Below are 18,805 nucleotides of genomic sequence, written 5' to 3' on the forward strand. Positions count from 1 at the left end.
AAATTAAAAGAAACCTAGACAATCAATAGCAGCAAATAGCGCTGCTATCCTGGTGGAACATTGTGGAGCAGCAGTTTGCAACCACAACAGTTCACAATTATCGCATATTAAGATTAAGGTTGCGGCCAGAGAGGCAGACATTGTTTCCCATTTTTGCAATGCTGAACGCGTGTGACACGACACTACGTGGCTGTAACAATGCATTAAAAAAATAAATAGAAAAAAGCTTGGGTCAAGAGAAACAACTTGAATTCTGAGTAATTGGGATGCACTGCAAAATCAAGACTAAACTAATTTAAAAATAAAAAGAAGGAATGGATTTAAATAGATTGAAAAGAAAAGAGAAATGAGCCTCGATTATAAGGAGGAATACAATGAAGATATTGTAAAAATCATGATAGGAGCAAGTTTTTGCACTTTGATATATCCAGACATATCATGTGACAACCAAGAAATTCTGGATCTGTACACCAAGATCACAATGGTTGAGCCTCTATCAGACCAAGCTCGATCGCCTACAATCAAATACAACCTTCAGCTCGATTGAACACCTAAAGCATTGAGCCTTATGCTTGAAACCCAAGTTTCAAATATTGCACTAGAATTGTGCAACTAAGTGTAAATTGACCAGGAAAAACACAACAAACATTCTTTACACAAACACCTTCCACCAGTTCCCTGGCCAAACACCTTCCACCAGTTCCCTGGCCAATTATGTTGAACAAATCTCTTCATCAAAGGCTACAACAAAGACACTAATGACTCTAAAGAATATCTGAATCTAATTGAAGGTTAAACGTGTGAGCGCGTGCACTATAACTTATTAAGTGTTCATAATAGGATAAGAGAATATGATAACCACTTATTTACAAGATCTTTCAACAATAAGAAAGAAAGTTTAGCTTAAAAAGACCAACATCTCTAACACTGATGATTCCTTCAAATATAAATAAAAAACACCTAAGAGAATAATTAATATTGAAATTCATATCAATGTAAATTAGACAATATTTGTGGGAATGAATTAACTAATATCACTACAAAATTCATTTATAAAGAAATAAAATAAATTTAGAAAATTACAAGTTGACATTGTTCATGTACTTCATCTTTAAGCATCTTCTGAATAAGATTCCGTTCAAACCGACAACAACCATCGGAGTCATTAGTCCATCTACCAGCACCTAAATAAAATTTGTCACGAGAGCCGAAAGTAATTTCCTTAAGAGAACTTGCTTTCCTTAATAGGTGAGTAGCTAACTCAATTACATTTTCGGAGCAAACACAACCATGTAACTCTACGTATTTCAAATCATTATAAAAAAACCTTGCATAGTTTCTCCTTCGCCTCGTAAATCCACCCATGTGTGAATTTTCCAAATGTAGGCTAATCTGAAAATTGAAAAATAAGAATCATAATAGTAAATATTGCAAATATTAAATATGGAAAATAAAACTTCTAGTTCAAGTCAAGTTTAATTTCATAAGATTGACTTACATTTAACTGTTTAGAAAACTATTATTCATAAAAAAGTTGAATTACAACAATTTAATTAAAAAGTGAACAACCAAAGAAACAAAGAGTTGAAATACTAACCGTAAGGGAAAGTTTTTGGAGATGTCGAGAAGACATTGCAATATCTAAAATCCAAAAGTAGTCTTTATTAGGATCATATGCTCCCTCGATAAATAACTCCAATTGTCTAAGATTTTGAAATTTAACCAAGATCTTCTTTAATTCCGCGACCTGTTTGTACCAGTAATGTTTAAAGTGGATTAAAAGCAACTAGTGCCTCAAATAATTAAAACAAACCTAGGCAGCCAATAGCAAGAAATATCCTGGTGGAACACTGGAGCAGCAATTTGCAATCATCGCATATTAAGATTAAGGTTGTGGCCAGAGCGGTAGAGAATGTGTCCTATTTTTGCAAACACAGAACGCGTCTGACATGACCCTACATGGTTGTAACAATGCTTTAAAAAAACCAAAACAAAAATCCGAAAAAACTTGTGTTGAGAGAAAGAACTTAACTTCTGAGTGAAAAATCAAGACTAAACTAAGAATGTAAAAGAAAAAGGTAAAAGGTTAGTAGCAAATGTGTTACTTTTGTTGCTGGTGTTTAGGATATAAAGTTGAGCCAGCGCAAACCATTATTAATGGGTCAAGTGTATTGAATCTTTATTTTTTAAGTTGAAACTAACCATAAGATGTTGTTTGAATTGGATGCAAAACTGGAAGTTGATTGGTTTAATGGAAAAACTTCCTTAACTCTATTGATCATTTTATTCTTGATTGTAAGTTTCTTTTATCTTATTATTTAATTATTTCCTTTTTTGTTTGTGTGACCAAATTGTGTGTCCAAATCCTTGTGTCCATACAAGAATTGCTCAATGTTGGGACCAATGGGTACGTGTAAAGCGAGATTGACAACCTAAATAGAAACAATAAAAATCAACCAGAAAACATGGTTTTTTAGTGACTCACCTGTGAAGTGCTTATGATCATAGATAAATTCTCAATATGTGGTAATCTTGCAATTGGACCAAAAGCAGGTCGATTTTTCTCTCGTTTAGCTGCGTTCCAGAAAACCTTTAATAACTTTGGAGCATTAACATCAAATGTCGTCAGGGTGTGACCACTATATTCAAAGGATGTGAGATTCAATGCATTGATATCTATAGCCACAATCAATTATTTTCAAATGACGCAACTTTGGACTGGTAATATTCAAATCACGTACCATCCTGCAATTCTTAAAGGTGAGGTCCTCGAGTTGGAGACATTCAGAAAACAAAAGAGGTATGACATCATCTTGGAAACATCTGTGGATTCCATCAAACACAATGGTTGTCACATTTTTCAGTCCAGAAAACTCAAAACACTTGGTTAATTGACCACCTCTGTAGGTAAAAATTTGACTACTTCTGTAGCTAAACTTGGATAGGATTTTAGCCTGAATTTTCATTATGTGTATGTGTAATGGATAACTAGAATTGAACGAATATCTCCTTTAATAATTTTTTATTTTATTTTTCATAGTCGAACGATGAAAATATTTATGGATTAAGATGTGGCCCAATCACAACATACCATTTGTTTATTAAGAATTCAAAAGTGATATAATTTTTTATAAAATATTTGTTATTTAATACTTAGTTTTATTAATTTGTTAAGATGGACACCGCGACTCACGTTCAAACACAGGATCCTCGTCCTCATGAGTTTAACTCAGTTGGTAGGGACAATGCATATGTTGGCAAATGGAGGGACCCACCATTGCATGTGTGAATAAAAGAATGAATAAAATGCACCGAAAGTTAAATGACCGAAAGTTTTTGGCATTTGACAGCAATACATGTTTGAAAAGCATGACAATTGTTGGTGAACATTGTTGGGTACCTACTACATAGTGCAATTGCTGGTGAATAATTGGTAGTAGGTAATTGGTAGTAGGTGAGGCAATGACTTTGCACCCCTATAAATAGCTTGCTTGCAAACCATTGTAAACACAACACAGAACAACAACACAATACAAAGGAAAGGTGAAAATTGAAAAGTTCGATGGTGCGGACTTTGGCTTTTGGAAGATGCAGATCGAAGATTATTTGTATCAGAAAAAGCTACATCAACCTCTCACAGAAAAGAAACCAGAATCGATGAGGATGATGGGTGGAACCTTCTCGATAGACAAGCATTTGGTGTTGTGCGATTGTCGTTATCTCGAAATGTTGCTTTTAACATAGCAAAATAGAAAACAACCCTGGTCTTATGAAGGCTCTTTCTAGCATGTACGAAAAGCCTTCAGCATCAAATAAAGTTCATTTGATGAGGCGGTTGTTTACGCTTCGGAAGACAGAAGGCGCATCAGTGGCGCAACATATCAATGAACTTAATATTGTCACAACCCAATTAAGTTCAGTTGGTATCGAATTTGACGATGAGGTACGAGCATTGATACTTTTGTCTTCCCTACCAGATAGTTGGAGCGCTACAGTCACGGCTGTGAGTAGCTCATCGGGAAGTAAAAAGATGAAATTTGATGATGTTCGTGATCTGGTTCTCAGTGAAGAGATCCGACGAAGAGAGTTGGGTGAATCATCATCCTCTTCAGTATTGCATACATAGTCAAGAGGAAGAAATTCAACTAGAGGAAATGGACGTGGTAAATCAAAGGCCAGACGATCCAAATCCAGAAATCATCGTTGTTCTCACAACTCAAAATCTATCGAGTGTTGGAATTGTGGAAAACGGGACACTTCAAAAATCAGTGTAGGCTCCCAGCAAAGAAACAAGAGGCGAAAGATGATGCAAATGTTGCTTCCACCTCAGGAGGAGGTGACGCGTTAATATGTTCTTTGGAGAGCAAGGAAGAGTCTTGGGTGTTAGACTCTGGAGCGTTTTTTCATGCTACTTCCCAGAAAGAATTCTTCAAGAATTATGTCCCTGGTAACCTTGGTAAAGTTTACCTTGGAAATGAACAATCTTGTAAGGTTGTGGGCAAAGGTGAAGTTAAGATTAAGTTAAATGGGTCTGTATGGGAATCGAAAAATGTCAGACATATTCCCGACCTCACGAAAAACTTAATCTCCGTAGGCCAGTTGGCTGACGAAGGCTACACAACAGTCTTCCATGGTGATGATTGGAAGATTTCAAAAGGTGCAATGACGATAGCTCGTGGTAGAAAGAGTGGTACTCTTTACAAGACAGCTGGAGCATGCCATTTGATTGCAGTTGCAACAAATGAAAATCCTAATCTATGGCACAAGAGATTAGGTCATATGAGTGAAAAGGGGATGAAGGTTATGCACTCAAAAGGAAAACTACCAACTCTTCGGTCAATAGAAATTGACATATGTGAAGACTGTATACTTGGAAAGCAGAAGAGAGTCAGCTTTCAGACAAGTGGAAGAACCCCAAAGAAGGAGAAACTTGAGCTTGTTCACTCTGATGTTTGGGGTCCAACAACAGTCCCATCCATTGGTGGGAAGCATTACTTCGTGACTTTTATCGATGATTACTCTAGGAAGGTATGGGTATACTTTCTGAAACATAAGTCTGAAGTATTTGAAGCTTTCAAGGGATGGAAAGCAATGGTGGAAAATGAGACAAGTTTGAAGATCAAAAAGCTCAGAACCGACAATGGTGGTGAATATGAAGACACCAAATTCAAGAAGTTTTGCTACGAGCACAGGATCAGAATGGAAAGAACTGTGCCAGGTACTCCCCAGCATAATGGTGTAGTTGAGCGTATGAATAGAACATTGACTGAGAGAGCAAGAAGCCTGCGTGTGCAGTCAGGCTTACCAAAGAACTTCTGGGCAGAAGCAGTCAACACATCAGCTTACTTAATCAGCCGAGGTCCATCGGTGCCATTGGAGCATAAAATACCAGAAGAGGTATGGAGTGGAAAAGAGGTAAAACTCTCACATCTTAGAGTTTTCGGTTGTGTAGCATATATGCATATTAGTGATCAAGGTAGAAATAAACTTGATCCTAAATCTAAGAAGTGCACTTTCATCGGCTATGATGAGGATGAGTTTGGCTACCGCCTCTGGGATGATGAAAACAAAAAGATAGTTCGCAGTAGAGATGTGATCTTCAATGAAAGATTGATGTACAAAGACAGGCATAACATAACCACCAACGACTTAGGATTGAGCGAGCCTGTTTATGTAGAGATGCATGATGTTCTAGGAAGTCCCACATATGAGAGTCCCCAGTCAGAGGAATTGGCAGAATCAAGCATCAGACAATCATCTGACACACCAGTGCATTCTACTCCAGATCCTGAATTAAGAAGGCCTTCTAGACCTCATGCTCCAAACAGGAGATACATAGACTACATGTTGTTAACTGATGGAGGAGATCCTGAAGATTACAATGAAACATGTCAGACCACGGATGCTAGTAAGTGGGAGCTTGCCATGAAAGACGAAATGAAGTCTTTGATCTCAAATCAGACATGGGAACTAGCTAAGTTACCCATAGGAAAGAAGGCACTTCACAACAAATGGGTGTATCGAGTAAAGGAGGACCATGATGGCTTTAAGAGATACAAAGTCCGACTAGTGGTCAAAGGATTCCAGCAGAAGGAAGGAATTGACTACACCGAGATTTTTGCTCCAGTGGTGAAGCTCAATACTATCAGGTCTGTCTTAAGTATTGTTGCCAGCGAAAATCTCTATCTTGAGCAGTTAGATGTGAAAACTGAATTTCTTCATGGAGACTTAAATGAGGAGATATACATGCACCAACCAGAAGGATTCTCAGAAAAAGGGAAAGAGAATATGGTGTGCAGGTTAAAGAAGAGCTTGTATGGCCTGAAACAAGCTCCAAGGCAGTGGTATATGAAGTTTGAAAGTTTCATGCACAAGGAAGGTTTCCAGAAGTGCAATGCCGACCATTGTTGCTTCTTCAAGAGATATAAGTTAAGTTATATCATTTTGCTACTTTATGTTGATGATATGTTAGTAGCAGGCTCAGACATTGATGAGATCAAACACTTGAAGATGCAATTGTCAAAAGAATTTGACATGAAGGATTTAGGTCCGGCAAAGAAAATTCTTGGTATGCAAATCACGAGAGATAAGCAAAAAGGAGTTTTGCATTTATCTCAAGCAGAGTACATCAACCGTGTTTTACAAAGATTCAACATGGGCGATGCCAAACCGTTTAGCACACCGTTGGCAAGTCATTTTCGCCTATCCCAAGAACAATCACCTCATACGGAGGAAGAAAAAGAACTCATGGCCAAGATTCTATATGCTTCAGCAATTGGAAGTTTGATGTACGCAATGGTCTGTACGAGGCCAGACATTGGCCATGCAGTGGGAGTTGTTAGCAGGTTTATGTCAAAACCAGGTAAAGCTCGTTGGGAAGCGGTTAAATGGATTTTGAGATATCTAAGAGGCACCACAGAGAAATGTTTGTACTTTGGCAAAGGAGAGATAAAAGTAGAAGGCTATGTAGATGCAGACTTTAATGGTGATGTTGATCACCGAAGAAGTACAACTGGTTATATATTTACCGTTGGTACTGGAGCAGTTAGTTGGATGTCGCGAATACAAAAGATTATCGCTTTATCCACTACAGAGGCTGAGTATGTAGCAGTAACAGAAGCTAGCAAAGAATTGATATGACTTCAAGGATTGTTAACAGAGTTAGGATTCATGCAGGAGAAATGTGCTTTGTATAGTGATAGTCAGAGTGCGATACATCTGGCGAAGAACTCAGCATTTCATTCGAGAACAAAGCACATAGGTCTTCGTTATCACTTCATCAACCGAAGAAGTACAACTGGTTATATATTTACTGTTGGTACTAGAGCAGTTAGTTGGATGTCGCGAATACAAAAGATTGTCGCTTAATCCACTACAGAGGCTGAGTATGTAGCAGTAACAGAAGCTAGCAAAGAATTGATATGACTTCAAGGATTGTTAACAGAGTTAGGATTCATGCAGGAGAAATGTGCTTTGTATAGTGATAGTTAGAGTGCGATACATCTGGCGAAGAACTCAGCATTTCATTCGAGAACAAAGCACATAGGTCTTCGTTATCACTTCATCATATCTCTTCTTGAGGATGAGGTTCTAACATTGATCAAAATTCAAGGAAGTAAGAATCCCGCAGATATGTTAACAAAGGTGGTGACTATCGACAAACTGAAGTTGTGCTCAACTTTAGTTGGCCTGTTAGAATAAGAGACCAGAGAAGGCTGCTGCATGATCGAGGTGTGAAGACCGATTGAAATCAGTCTTCAAGTGGGAGATTGTTGGCAAATGGAGGGACCCACCATTGCATGTGTGAATAAAAGAATGAATAAAATGCACCGAAAGTTAAATGACCGAAAGTTTTTGGCATTTGACAGCAATGCATGTTTGAAAAGCATGACAATTGTTGGTGAACATTGTTGGGTACCTACTACATAGTGCAATTGTTGGTGAATAATTGGTAGTAGGTAATTGGTAGTAGGTGAGGTAATGACTTTGCACCCCTATAAATAGCTTGCTTGCAAACCATTGTAAACACAACACAGAACAACAACACAATACAAAGTGTATTACATAAGTAGAGTTAGAGAGAATAACTCAGTGTGAGAATTTTAGAGAAAATTCCTGGGTGTAATTGGGTTGTGGGTAGTGAGAGTTTGTGAGTGTTTGTAAACACATATATTTCCCTTTTTAATTAAAGAGATCTGCAGCAGTCCGGAGAGTAGGCATTATTGGCCGAACTTCGTTAACATTTTGTGTGTTATTATTCCGCATTTATTTCACTTCCACTTAATTTGACTATGGGGAAATTGTGCGTAGTTTTGTAACAACATAATATATGCAAGGTCTGATGTTCAAACTCCGGACACCACAAAAAAAATAAAACGGAATCCTCCACATGAAGCACTTGAGGCAGTGGCCCTGCTGGATGCTCGTTGTGCGAAGGAATGTTGAGAATCAAAACCAATATCATAAGTTTCCTTGCATTTGTCTTTGTAGTTACATGAAGAAATTACATGTGAATCATGGAATGATCCACAAAGATAAAATTAGTTTCACAGAAATATTTTCTTACACAAACATGTAAAAATAACACAAGATAGAAAGTAAAATATATTATAGTGAAAGAAGTCTCCATTTGCATAAACCATCTTCATAAACAAAGAGTGTTTGACTATAGAGATTACTCCTAATCCCTTGTAGAACTTAAATTTCCTTAATTAACCACCACATTTTTTTTATCAAAAACAATTAACCAGCACATTCAGAATCAGAAAACATAGAACTCAAGGCTACACCTTTTTGTATGTACAAGCTTATTATTTCCCTTTAGACAGTTGTTTTGCGAGTTTCATCATTTCCTCTTATTTATAGGCTATCATCTCACTTTTTCCAACTAGTTAACTAATGGTTTACCAATCAGAGTTCAATACATTTTGATTTACTTATAATACGAAGTTACTTTTTTTTTGAAGGAATAATACGAAGTTACTTGTCTAGCGATCTTTACCATTACTCAAAGGCAATCTTCATACATATCAAGCATGTTACAACCTGCTAAGGCATTTAGGTGCAATTCAAACAAACTAGATATTTGTTCAATAGTGTCATGCACAGAAACAAATAGATTCATAATAGAATTTAATGTCTAACAATACAATAATTTAATGTCTAACCACTTGTAGAAATGAATTGACTAATACCACTACAAAAGTCATTATAAAGAAATAAAATAAATTTAGAAAATTATAAGTTGACATTGTTCATGTACTTCATCTTTAAGCATCTTATGAATAAGATTCCCTTCAAACCAACAACAACCATCTGAGTCATTGGTCCATCCACCATCACCTGTATAGAATTTGTCACGAGAACTGAAAGTAATTTGCTTAAGAGAATTTGCTTTCCTTAATAGATGAGTAGCTAACTCAATTACATTTTTGGAGCAAACACAACCATGTAACTCTACATATTTCAATTCATTATGAAAAAACCTTGCATAGTTTCTCCTTCGCCTATTAAATCCACTCATGTGTGAATTTTCCAAATGTAGATTTTTAACCTGAAAATTGGAAAATAACAATCATAATACTATAATAGTACATATTGCAAATATTAAATAAGGAAAATAAAACTTCTAGTTCGAGTCAAGTTTAATTTCATAAGATTGACTTACATATATTTCCTCAATTCCTAAATACATGTCGCAATTTGACAATGTGAATTACTCACATAATTTACATTGACTATATTTTTTTTACTAATATATAAAATGTTGTTCGATTTGTCTCAATGTATAGTTTCATCGAGTTTTTATAATTTTTTATTATAGACAATTAAAGATAATAATGGTCAAATTTGTGCATGTGTGAAGTTATCAACTACGACATGTATTTAGGAACAAAACGAGTAATTGTTTAGAAAACTATTATTCATAAAAATAATAAATCATAACACTTTAAATAAAAAGTGAACAACAAAAGAAATGAAGAGTTGAATTACTCACGGTAAGAGAAAGTTTTTGAAGATGTCGAGAAGACATAGCAATATCTAAAATCCAAAAGTAGTCTTTATTAAGATCATATGCTCCCTCGATAAATAACTCCAATTGTCTGAGATTTTGAAATTTAACCAAGATCTTCTTTAATTCAGCTACCTGTTTGCATTAGTCATATTTAAAGTGGATTAAAAGCAACTAGTGACTCAAATAATCAAAAGAAACCTAGGCAATCAATAGCAGCAAACAACGCTGGTGTCTTGGTGGAACCCTATGGAGCAGCAATTTGCAGCCACAACAACTCCCAATCGTCCCATATTAAGATTGTCTCCTTTTTTGCAACGCAGAACGAGTCTGACACGACATAACATGACTGTAACAATGCATTTAAAAGAACCAAACAATAGGAAAAAGCTTTTGTCGAGAGAAACAACTCAACTTCTTGAGTGATTGGAATACGTTGAACAATCAAGACTAAACTATGAATGTAGAAGAAAAAGTGCAAATGTTTAGTAGCAAATGTGTTATCTTTGATGTTGGTATTAGGATAAAATGCTGAACCAGCAAACCATAATAACGGTATTGTCTGAATTGGGAGTTGATTGGTTTAATGGAAAAACTTCCTTGGATCATATAATGTATTAATTAATTATATAATGTATAAATAAATATTTGAATTGAAGCAAGGCCGCACCACCATTTCAATTTTGGGATCAACCGCTACGCGTTGACAACCTACATATAAACAATAAATATTAACAAGTAAACATGGTTTTTGGTTAACTCACTTGTGAAGTACTCAATATCATAACTAAATTCTCAATATGTTGTGATCTTGCAATTGGACCAAAGGGAAATGGATTTTTCTCTCTTTTAGCAGCATTCCAAAAAACCTTCAATAAACTTGGGGCCATAACAAAGATATATCTTGTCGCCTGACCACTATATTCAAAGGATGAGAGATTCAATGCATCAATAGTTATGCTGTGAGGATGTTCATGGTTATAGTCACATTCTATTATTTTCAAATGACGCAGTTTTGGACTGACAATATTCAAATTATATATGATCCGACAGTTCTTAAAGGTGACGTTCTCAAGTTGGAGACATTCAGAAAACAAAAGCTGAATAACAACAGATTGGAGACATTCACGGAGCCCATCAAACATAATCGTCGTCACATTTTTCAGTCCAGAAAATCCAAAAGCCTTATAAACTTGGCCACCTTCGTAGCTAGAAATTAGACTACCTCTGTAGCTAAACTTGGATAACATTTGAGCCTCAATGTTCATTCTGTGTATTGGATAATAACAATTGAAAGAGTATTCAATGGATGAGAGATTTGATGCAATGATATCTATTCTCCTCACTCCCCCAATTTGAATCCCACAGTTAACAATGTTCAACTTTAACAATGCTGAACTGTTTATTTCCAAGTCAGAGTTGAACTTACAACCATCAAGGGTGAAGTCTACAAGATGGATGCAGTTGGAAAACAAACCATGAAGCATATCTTGCTTCACTGAAACTAGATGCAACACAAGAGTTCTCAAATTCTTCAATCCAGAAAGTTCCAAGTCAAAATTGAACTTGCAATCATAAAGGGTCAAGTCTACAAGATGGATGCAGTTGGAAAATATGCCATGAAGCATATCCTGCTTCACATCAACTAGATGCAACACAAGTGTTCTTAAATTTTTCAAACCAGAGAAGTCCATAGGTGCTACTAGGCAGCACTTCTGTAAATGCAAATTCGTCAGAGAATCAGTGTGAGATAAGAGGGTCATGGAAAATTTGTATGGCTCTATTTCCACAACAAAATCCCTATCGTTTGTTTCATATGACAATAGAAGTTCAATACTTTTGGCTCCCTTTGCGATTCCTTGGGAAATCAATCTACCAATGACCGATCTATATTCATCACCTAATGGAAAATTTACTCGGATTGAACTAATCATATCACCTTGAAAATGCAGCATGAATTGATCCAATCTTTTGGCAAATTCAGATTGAAACCCTTGAAGGAGTGGAAGGCTTTTCGGTAACTCTTGAACTGTATTATAGCGAAGCTCAAACATGTTTTGGAGATCAAAGTTTAGGTCCATCCTTAATCTCCATTCGTGAAGCCACCGCTTGGACAATGCACTGGTTTTCACCAAATCCTTCAAACCTAACTTTGAAAATATAATCGATAAAATACAATCAGGCAACTCAATCTTGGGCTTTTTAGACCTCCTCTTCATTGCTACTGCAATTAGTAATGAACACACACCAGAATTATAATTAAATTAAAAGCATAATCAAAATCAAAAATTATAATTGATTAATTGTATTAATTTAATGATGATAAGATACACTACAGGAAGCAATTATAATTAAAAGCATAATCAAAATCAAAAACTATAATTGATTAATTGTATTAATTTCATGATGATAAGATACACCACAGGAAGCAATTATAGTTAAATGGGTAAACAAAATTGAATAACTTAAAATTCCAAGTAGAACCTGCAAAAGAAAATTACTTGGTTGTTGTAGAAGACGCTGGATGTGAGAATCTTCGTTTCTAGTTTGAATTGAGATGCTTGTTGTGTTAAGGGGACCGACTTGGATGGAAAACCTAAAAAATTAGGGTTTAGTACGCATATCTCGTTAGTATTTGTTTTGTTTTTTTCTTTTTTTCTTTTCACGTTACGCACTTGTCAAGTATATCTATAGAATCTACATGAGAATACATTGTTTTTTTTCTGTATTTTTTTCATTTCCAATCATACCTTTAACGGAATTTGTTTACAAGAATGTTATATTGTTTCTGTCATTTAAAAAGATAAGAGTTTGTATTATATTTGCTATATTGCTGATGTGATTGGAAAAGATAAGTATAGTTTGTTAAGTGCAAAATATTTCTACATATAATTTGAATTAAAATCAAAATTTCATAAAAACTATTGTTCATAATTTATATACATTAGCACGATAAAAAGAATGAAAAAACAGACATGAAGTATCCATTTAAACGCTAGTATAAATAATGAGACACAAAGTGCCCATCTGAATGTTAGTATAAATAATGTTGGGAGAAGTATATCTATACTTTTATTAGGGTATTCATTGTATTTATAAGCTTTAACAGTGCCCATCTGAATGTTAGTATAAATAATGTTGGGAGAAGTATATCTATACTTTTATTAGGGTATTCATTGTATTTATAAGCTTTAATAGAGGCCAAAACCTGAGGATGCTTTTGTATAGTGCTTGTAGTGTATTCATAGAAAGAGGATGGTTATGGAGAGAAGATAGAGGATAAGGAAAGTGATAATTAAAAAAAAAAATTGGACATGAGAGTTTCACTATCTAACAGTTAAAGCCAATCATCATTCGCACAAATCTTAATGAAAGGAAAAAATTATGGGAAAAAAGACTCTTTAATATATCTTGACCTCTAAATTTTGTTTTAGAAGCTTGGATTTTTACCCATTTTTAATATAAGCCTATTTCCTTTTTTTTTAAAAAAACTTATGCTGAATTTTGAAATTTAACTATCAGTTTCAACTTCTATGTTCTAATTAAGCGGCAGCAACCTTCCTTTTATGAAAAAAAAAAAAAAACAGATTTTATTTGCTTTTTTTTTTTTTTTTTTGTCAAAGCAACTGAAGAAGCAATGTTCATATTCTTCTCTTTGCTTCATCAATTTCAATTTTTTCTTACCTACACTCTTCGCTACAAAAAAAGGTGTGTCCCCTCTGCAATACAAAAATATATCTAATCAAAAACAAATCAAAGAATTTTTCTTATCAAGTCTACTACTTAAGGGAATAATAAGATGGATTAAGGAATTTGATCAATGACTTTTTACATGAAGATGTCTATTTGGTTTCCCAAAGCCTTTTTGCAAAGAAAACAAGATTCACGAAAGTGAGGTTGATGATCTTCAAATCTAGAGTCGTAAAGTCTTCATGATATAGGCGAATAGAGATTTATGTTGTAAAGAGTGGGGTGTAACCTAAAGTTCTGGAAACAAAACCATTTCGGAGGGAGAGTGGGAGAGGGAGAGAGGGAGAGAGGAGAGGGAGAGAGGAAGAGAGAGGGAGAGAGAGAGAGCAATATACTTTGCGCTTCTTTTTGCCTCCATTGTTAAAACGAGCTCTACCAACATGTTTGGTTCTCCTCTTCAAAATCAGTTATCTTCCTCCAAAATCAGTTATCTTTGAAGCTACAATTCTTAACTTTTGATTCTACATTAAATAGTGTTTTGGCTGATAACAACCACTTACGCATTATTGCATCCAAACATAAACCAATTCGGTCAAAAATCAATTTTGTCAATCACAAAACAAATCAAACACTTTGTTTAACACTACAATGATTCCTTCCTAACCAAAGTAAACTATACAATGTTAACTAATAATAATACAAAACTCTATAAATAAATTAACCTACAAAATTGTTAGCTGACAATGTTTATTTACATCGTCTTTAAGCATCTCATGAATGAAATTACGTTTAAACGCTAAACAACAGACATTGGACCCCTTATTCCATCTTCCAGCACCCATATAAATTTTGTCAAGAGAACTAAAAGTAATTTTCTTAAGTGAATTTGCATTCCTCAACAAGTGACTAGCTAACTCAATTACGTTTGTTGTGCACGCACAAGCATGCAACTCTACATATTTCAAATTGTTGTGAAAAAATCCTGCATATTCTCTTCTTTTCCTCTGAAGTCCAATCACATATGAATTTTCCATATGTGAATTTTCAATCTGAAAAAGTGAAAAATAACTATCATGATGATAATACATTACATGAAAATTTTAAAATTCCATCATTCATATAACACTAATGCAAGACTTAAATCGTTATTTTAGTTGAAATAAGAACTTGTTTATTATATTACGGTTATATTTGTCGAGGATAAACTCAGCTTACAGTGTATAATGCTTACACAAATAACAGGAAGAAAAAAAAAATTATGTGATAACAATTCTTCTCTCACGAGGTTATGTCATATAATTCAAGAAGTGTTTTAGATTATCACATAAAATTTCTCTCATTTTTACTCACATATTTTTAATTGACGAAATTCTAAATAATTTAAATTATTCATTTTATTATTTATCAGTTAATTCAACCACTAATTTTTTCAAACGTTTTAAACTTAATTAACCCACTAGCTTAACTTCTATAAGCTATAAAGTAGCTAGTTCGTTATGAGGCGTGTGTGTGATAAAAAATAATAATAATACACACCATTTTTTTTAATTTAAAAATCATATTGTTTATTCTACTTTTTTTTGTTTATACTTTAATAGAGACTAAGTCTTATGTAAATGTTGTGACCACGTTAGGGTTGTAATATCACTGCACATGATTAACTAGAACTCGCCAATTGAGTTAAATTAGGTTCCAATTTTCTTTTGTCAAGTAATGCAGTAGCTAAAAATTCACACAAATGAATAAATGAGGTTTATGTGGTTCGAACCTTGACCTCTATCAACTGCTTACATGAAAAATTATAGGTTCACTAATTTTATAATACACATATAAATTTAACATTTAGTTCTGAAAATTGATTTAAGAAATTAAGTTAAAATTAAAATAATCATATATTAAGCGTTTTGAAAAATGAATGAAGGTCATTATAAATTATCATTTTTTTATACTTGTTGCTATATGAAATTTTACCTATTTATTTCTAAAAGTAAATAAAGTTTTAATTTGAAACTTTCAGATAGATTAAAACTTTCAGTTAAATTATATTAAGGAAAATAAATTTCCGGTTGAAATCAGAATTAATTTCATCAAATTGATTTATATATAAACCGTCTAGAAAACTATAATTCACTATAAAGTCAAATTATAACATTTAAAATAAAGGGTTAATTATATTTCTAGTCCCTATAAAATAGCGACCTTGTAAATTTAGTCCTTACTTAATTTTAATAGCATTTTTAGTCCCTATAAAAAAAAATTTACTTATAATTTTAGTCCCTGCTAAAACAAAGTTTGATTAATTATCATTAAACTCTTAAATTTTTTGAACGATTTTTTTAAGACAAGATTAGAACACTATGAAAGGTTCGTTTACTAAAATTTAGAATTTTCTGACATGAAATGAATTAAATGTGAATTTTTTAAAACGACAAAAGTTAAAGATAAAAAGTAATAAAATCTGGATGTAGTAATCAAATTTTGCGATAATTTTTTGCGAAGGAACTTTTAGTAATGTTCTAAACATGTCTGCAAAAAATTGTTCAAAAATTTAAGAGTTTAAGCATAAATTAAACAAATTTGAATTGAGTAGGGACTAATACTCAGTGCAGAAAAACAAAATTAGGGACTAAAAATGCTATTAAAATTAAGTAAGGACTAAACTCACAAGGTCGCTATTTTATAGGGACTAGAAACATAATTAACCCTAAAATAAAGTGAACAAATCGCCAAAAAAAAAAAAATGAACAACCTATGACAAATGGAGTTAAATGACTCACCGTCACAGAAAGTTTTTCGAGATGATGAGAAGCCATTGCAATATCTAAAATCCAAAAGTAGTCGAGATTATGATCATATGCTCCCTCAATAAATAGCTCTAAATTTTTTAGATTTTGAAATTCGACCAATACCTCTGCTAATTTCTCTACCTGTTTACACCATTAACAATAAAGGTAATTGTTATTTGTGGGTTTTTTCAACAATAAACATCAAGCAACAAACATGAGTTTTAACTAACTTACTCACCTGTGAAGTGCTCATAATCATAGTTAAATTCTCAATATAAAGTAAGCTTCCATATGGATGAATGGCAAATGGAGTTTCTTCTCTGGTAGTTGCATTCCAAAAAACCTTTGATAACCTTGGAGCATCAACAGAGAATACCCTCGTGTAACCACTATATTCAAAGGATGAGAGATTCAATGCATCAATAGACATCCTATAAGGAGACATGCCATCATAGCCACAATCAATTATGCTCAAATGACGTAGCTTCGGACTGATAATTTTCATTCGACATATCATCCAACAATTCTTAAAGGTGACGTCCTCAAGTTGGAGACATTCAGAAAACAAATGAGGCACAATGTTGTCCGAAATACATTCATGGAGTCCATCGAACACAATTGTTGTCACATTCTTCAATCCAGAAAACCCAATATGTTTAGAAAATTCTCTACCTCTGTAGCTAAACTTGGATAACATATGAGCCTCAATGTTCATTGAGTGTACTTCACGGCCATTGCAAGAATATTCAATTGACGACAGATTTGATGCAATGATATCTATATTCTTTTCCTCCCCAATTTCAACCCCGCAGTTAACAATGTTTAAATGAAACAACGTCGGACTAATTATTTTCAAGTCAGAATTGAACTCACAATCATTAAGGGTGAAGTCTACAAGATGGATGCAGCTGGACAACATACCCTGAAGCAAATCCTGCTTTACAACAACAAGATGCAACACAAGAGTTCTCAAATTATTGAAACCAGATAAATTTATAGGTGCTATCAAGTCGCACTTCTGTAGATGCAGATACGTCAAAGAATCATTGAGAGATAAGAGTCTAAAGACAAATTTGTATGGCTCTATTTCAAAATCAGCATTAGTTTGATATGAGAAGAGCAGTTCAATACGTTCGACACCCTTAGCAATTCCTTTGAAAATCATTTTGTCAATGACATCACTATGTTGATTACCTAATGGAAAATCCACTCGAAGTGAACGGATCATGTCACCTTGATATTTCAGCATCAATTGATCCATTCTTGTGACGAATTCCGATTGAAACCTTTTAAAAACTGAAACTGGAAGGTTTTGTGGTAATTCTTGAATTGTATTACAGTCAAACATGTTACGGAGATCAAAATTTAGGTCAATTCTTAATCTCCATTCATGAAGCCATCGTTTGGATAATACACTTGTTTTAACCAAATCCTTCAAACTTAACTTTGAAAAGATATTCGATATAACACAATCTGGTAACTCACTCTTTAGCTTTTTACTCTTATTCATCGCTGCTGCTGCAAACAATAACAACATAAACTAGAATTTAAATTAACAACATACACCAGAATTCGAATTAACAACATGTTAATTGACTTAATTAAAATTGAGGTAAAACAGAGAAACAGAATTGAATAAATTGAGATTAAGTAAAACTTACATCTGAATAATTGGTTTGGTTTGGTGGAGAATACACTGAAATTGAGAGTTTGTGTCGGCTGAGATTGAGATTGAGATTGAGATCTATGTATACAGTAGTTACGTAGTCAGATAAGAAGCGTATCTTTGTTATTATTTTGGGTAAAATATATAGTCAGAAGCGTATCTTGTGGTTTTACTTTTATTTGTTTTTTTGAGTAAATCTCGTGATTCTATATATACCAAAAAGGAAACCAAAAAAAAAAAAAAACACAAATCTTGTCATGTCTTTTACTCACATTGTCCAATCTCAATCACTCATTTGTGCTATCATAGCATCCATAATGGAGACACTTATTACATAATAAAAACTTAATCCCTCCAACTCACAATATCATACAAATTTCTTAAATGTGACTCATTAATGAACTATCAATAATTTATATCATTATATATCAATTATTTAATATTAAAAAGGTGTGGGTCCCACTTAAGAACGAGGGTCTTAAGTGAGGCTTCGTGTCTTATAAGACCCCGAAAAGTTCCTCCCCAATGAGGGTACCAAATAGGTACTTGATCTTAAAAGGTTAAGACCCCCTCATTGGAGATGGTCACGTACTATCATATGTTGTCAAAGGTGTTTGAATGATCGATCAAGATCTGCGTCAGACCATCTTA

At 33.9% G+C, this 18,805-nt stretch overlaps 2 protein-coding genes, 1 long non-coding RNA gene and 1 pseudogene across 5 annotated transcripts; all 4 read right to left on the reverse strand.

Moving 5' to 3' along the window:
- Positions 1-972: 972 nt before the first annotated feature.
- LOC146910093 (uncharacterized) lies at positions 973-1,953 on the reverse strand. The gene is made up of 2 exons (XR_015019211.1): positions 1,598-1,953; positions 973-1,392 (listed from the first exon to the last, which is right to left on the reverse strand). It is a non-coding gene; the product is annotated as an uncharacterized LOC146910093 (long non-coding RNA).
- A 365-nt stretch (positions 1,954-2,318) lies between these two features.
- On the reverse strand, positions 2,319-3,742 carry LOC146910094 (uncharacterized; annotated as a pseudogene).
- A 5,359-nt stretch (positions 3,743-9,101) lies between these two features.
- Positions 9,102-12,231, reverse strand: LOC146910095 (uncharacterized). Its single transcript, XM_085724607.1, has 3 exons — positions 10,777-12,231; positions 9,998-10,147; positions 9,102-9,553 (listed from the first exon to the last, which is right to left on the reverse strand). Exons 1-3 carry the CDS (start codon positions 12,229-12,231, stop codon positions 9,230-9,232), a joined length of 1,929 nt encoding a protein of 642 aa, XP_085580733.1. The 3' UTR covers positions 9,102-9,229.
- Positions 12,232-14,281: 2,050 nt separating this feature from the next.
- On the reverse strand, positions 14,282-18,270 carry LOC146910096 (F-box/FBD/LRR-repeat protein At1g13570-like). 3 transcript variants are annotated; one of them, XM_085725447.1, is made up of 4 exons: positions 18,150-18,270; positions 16,727-17,422; positions 16,480-16,629; positions 14,282-14,751 (listed from the first exon to the last, which is right to left on the reverse strand). In XM_085725447.1, the coding sequence occupies exons 2-4, from the start codon at positions 17,405-17,407 to the stop codon at positions 14,425-14,427; spliced, it is 1,158 nt and encodes a 385-aa protein (XP_085581573.1). In that variant the 5' UTR covers positions 17,408-17,422; positions 18,150-18,270; the 3' UTR covers positions 14,282-14,424. The 3 variants fall into 3 exon arrangements, with proteins under 3 accessions (XP_085581573.1, XP_085581571.1, XP_085581570.1); XM_085725445.1 differs by having other exon boundaries at positions 16,727-18,003; XM_085725444.1 differs by having other exon boundaries at positions 16,727-18,006.
- Between the last annotated feature and the right edge of the window lie 535 nt (positions 18,271-18,805).

This window comes from Medicago sativa, chromosome 7 (assembly GCF_051527215.1).
Source record: "Medicago sativa cultivar Bolivia chromosome 7, Bolivia_mono, whole genome shotgun sequence".
Lineage (NCBI taxonomy): Eukaryota > Viridiplantae > Streptophyta > Magnoliopsida > Fabales > Fabaceae > Medicago > Medicago sativa.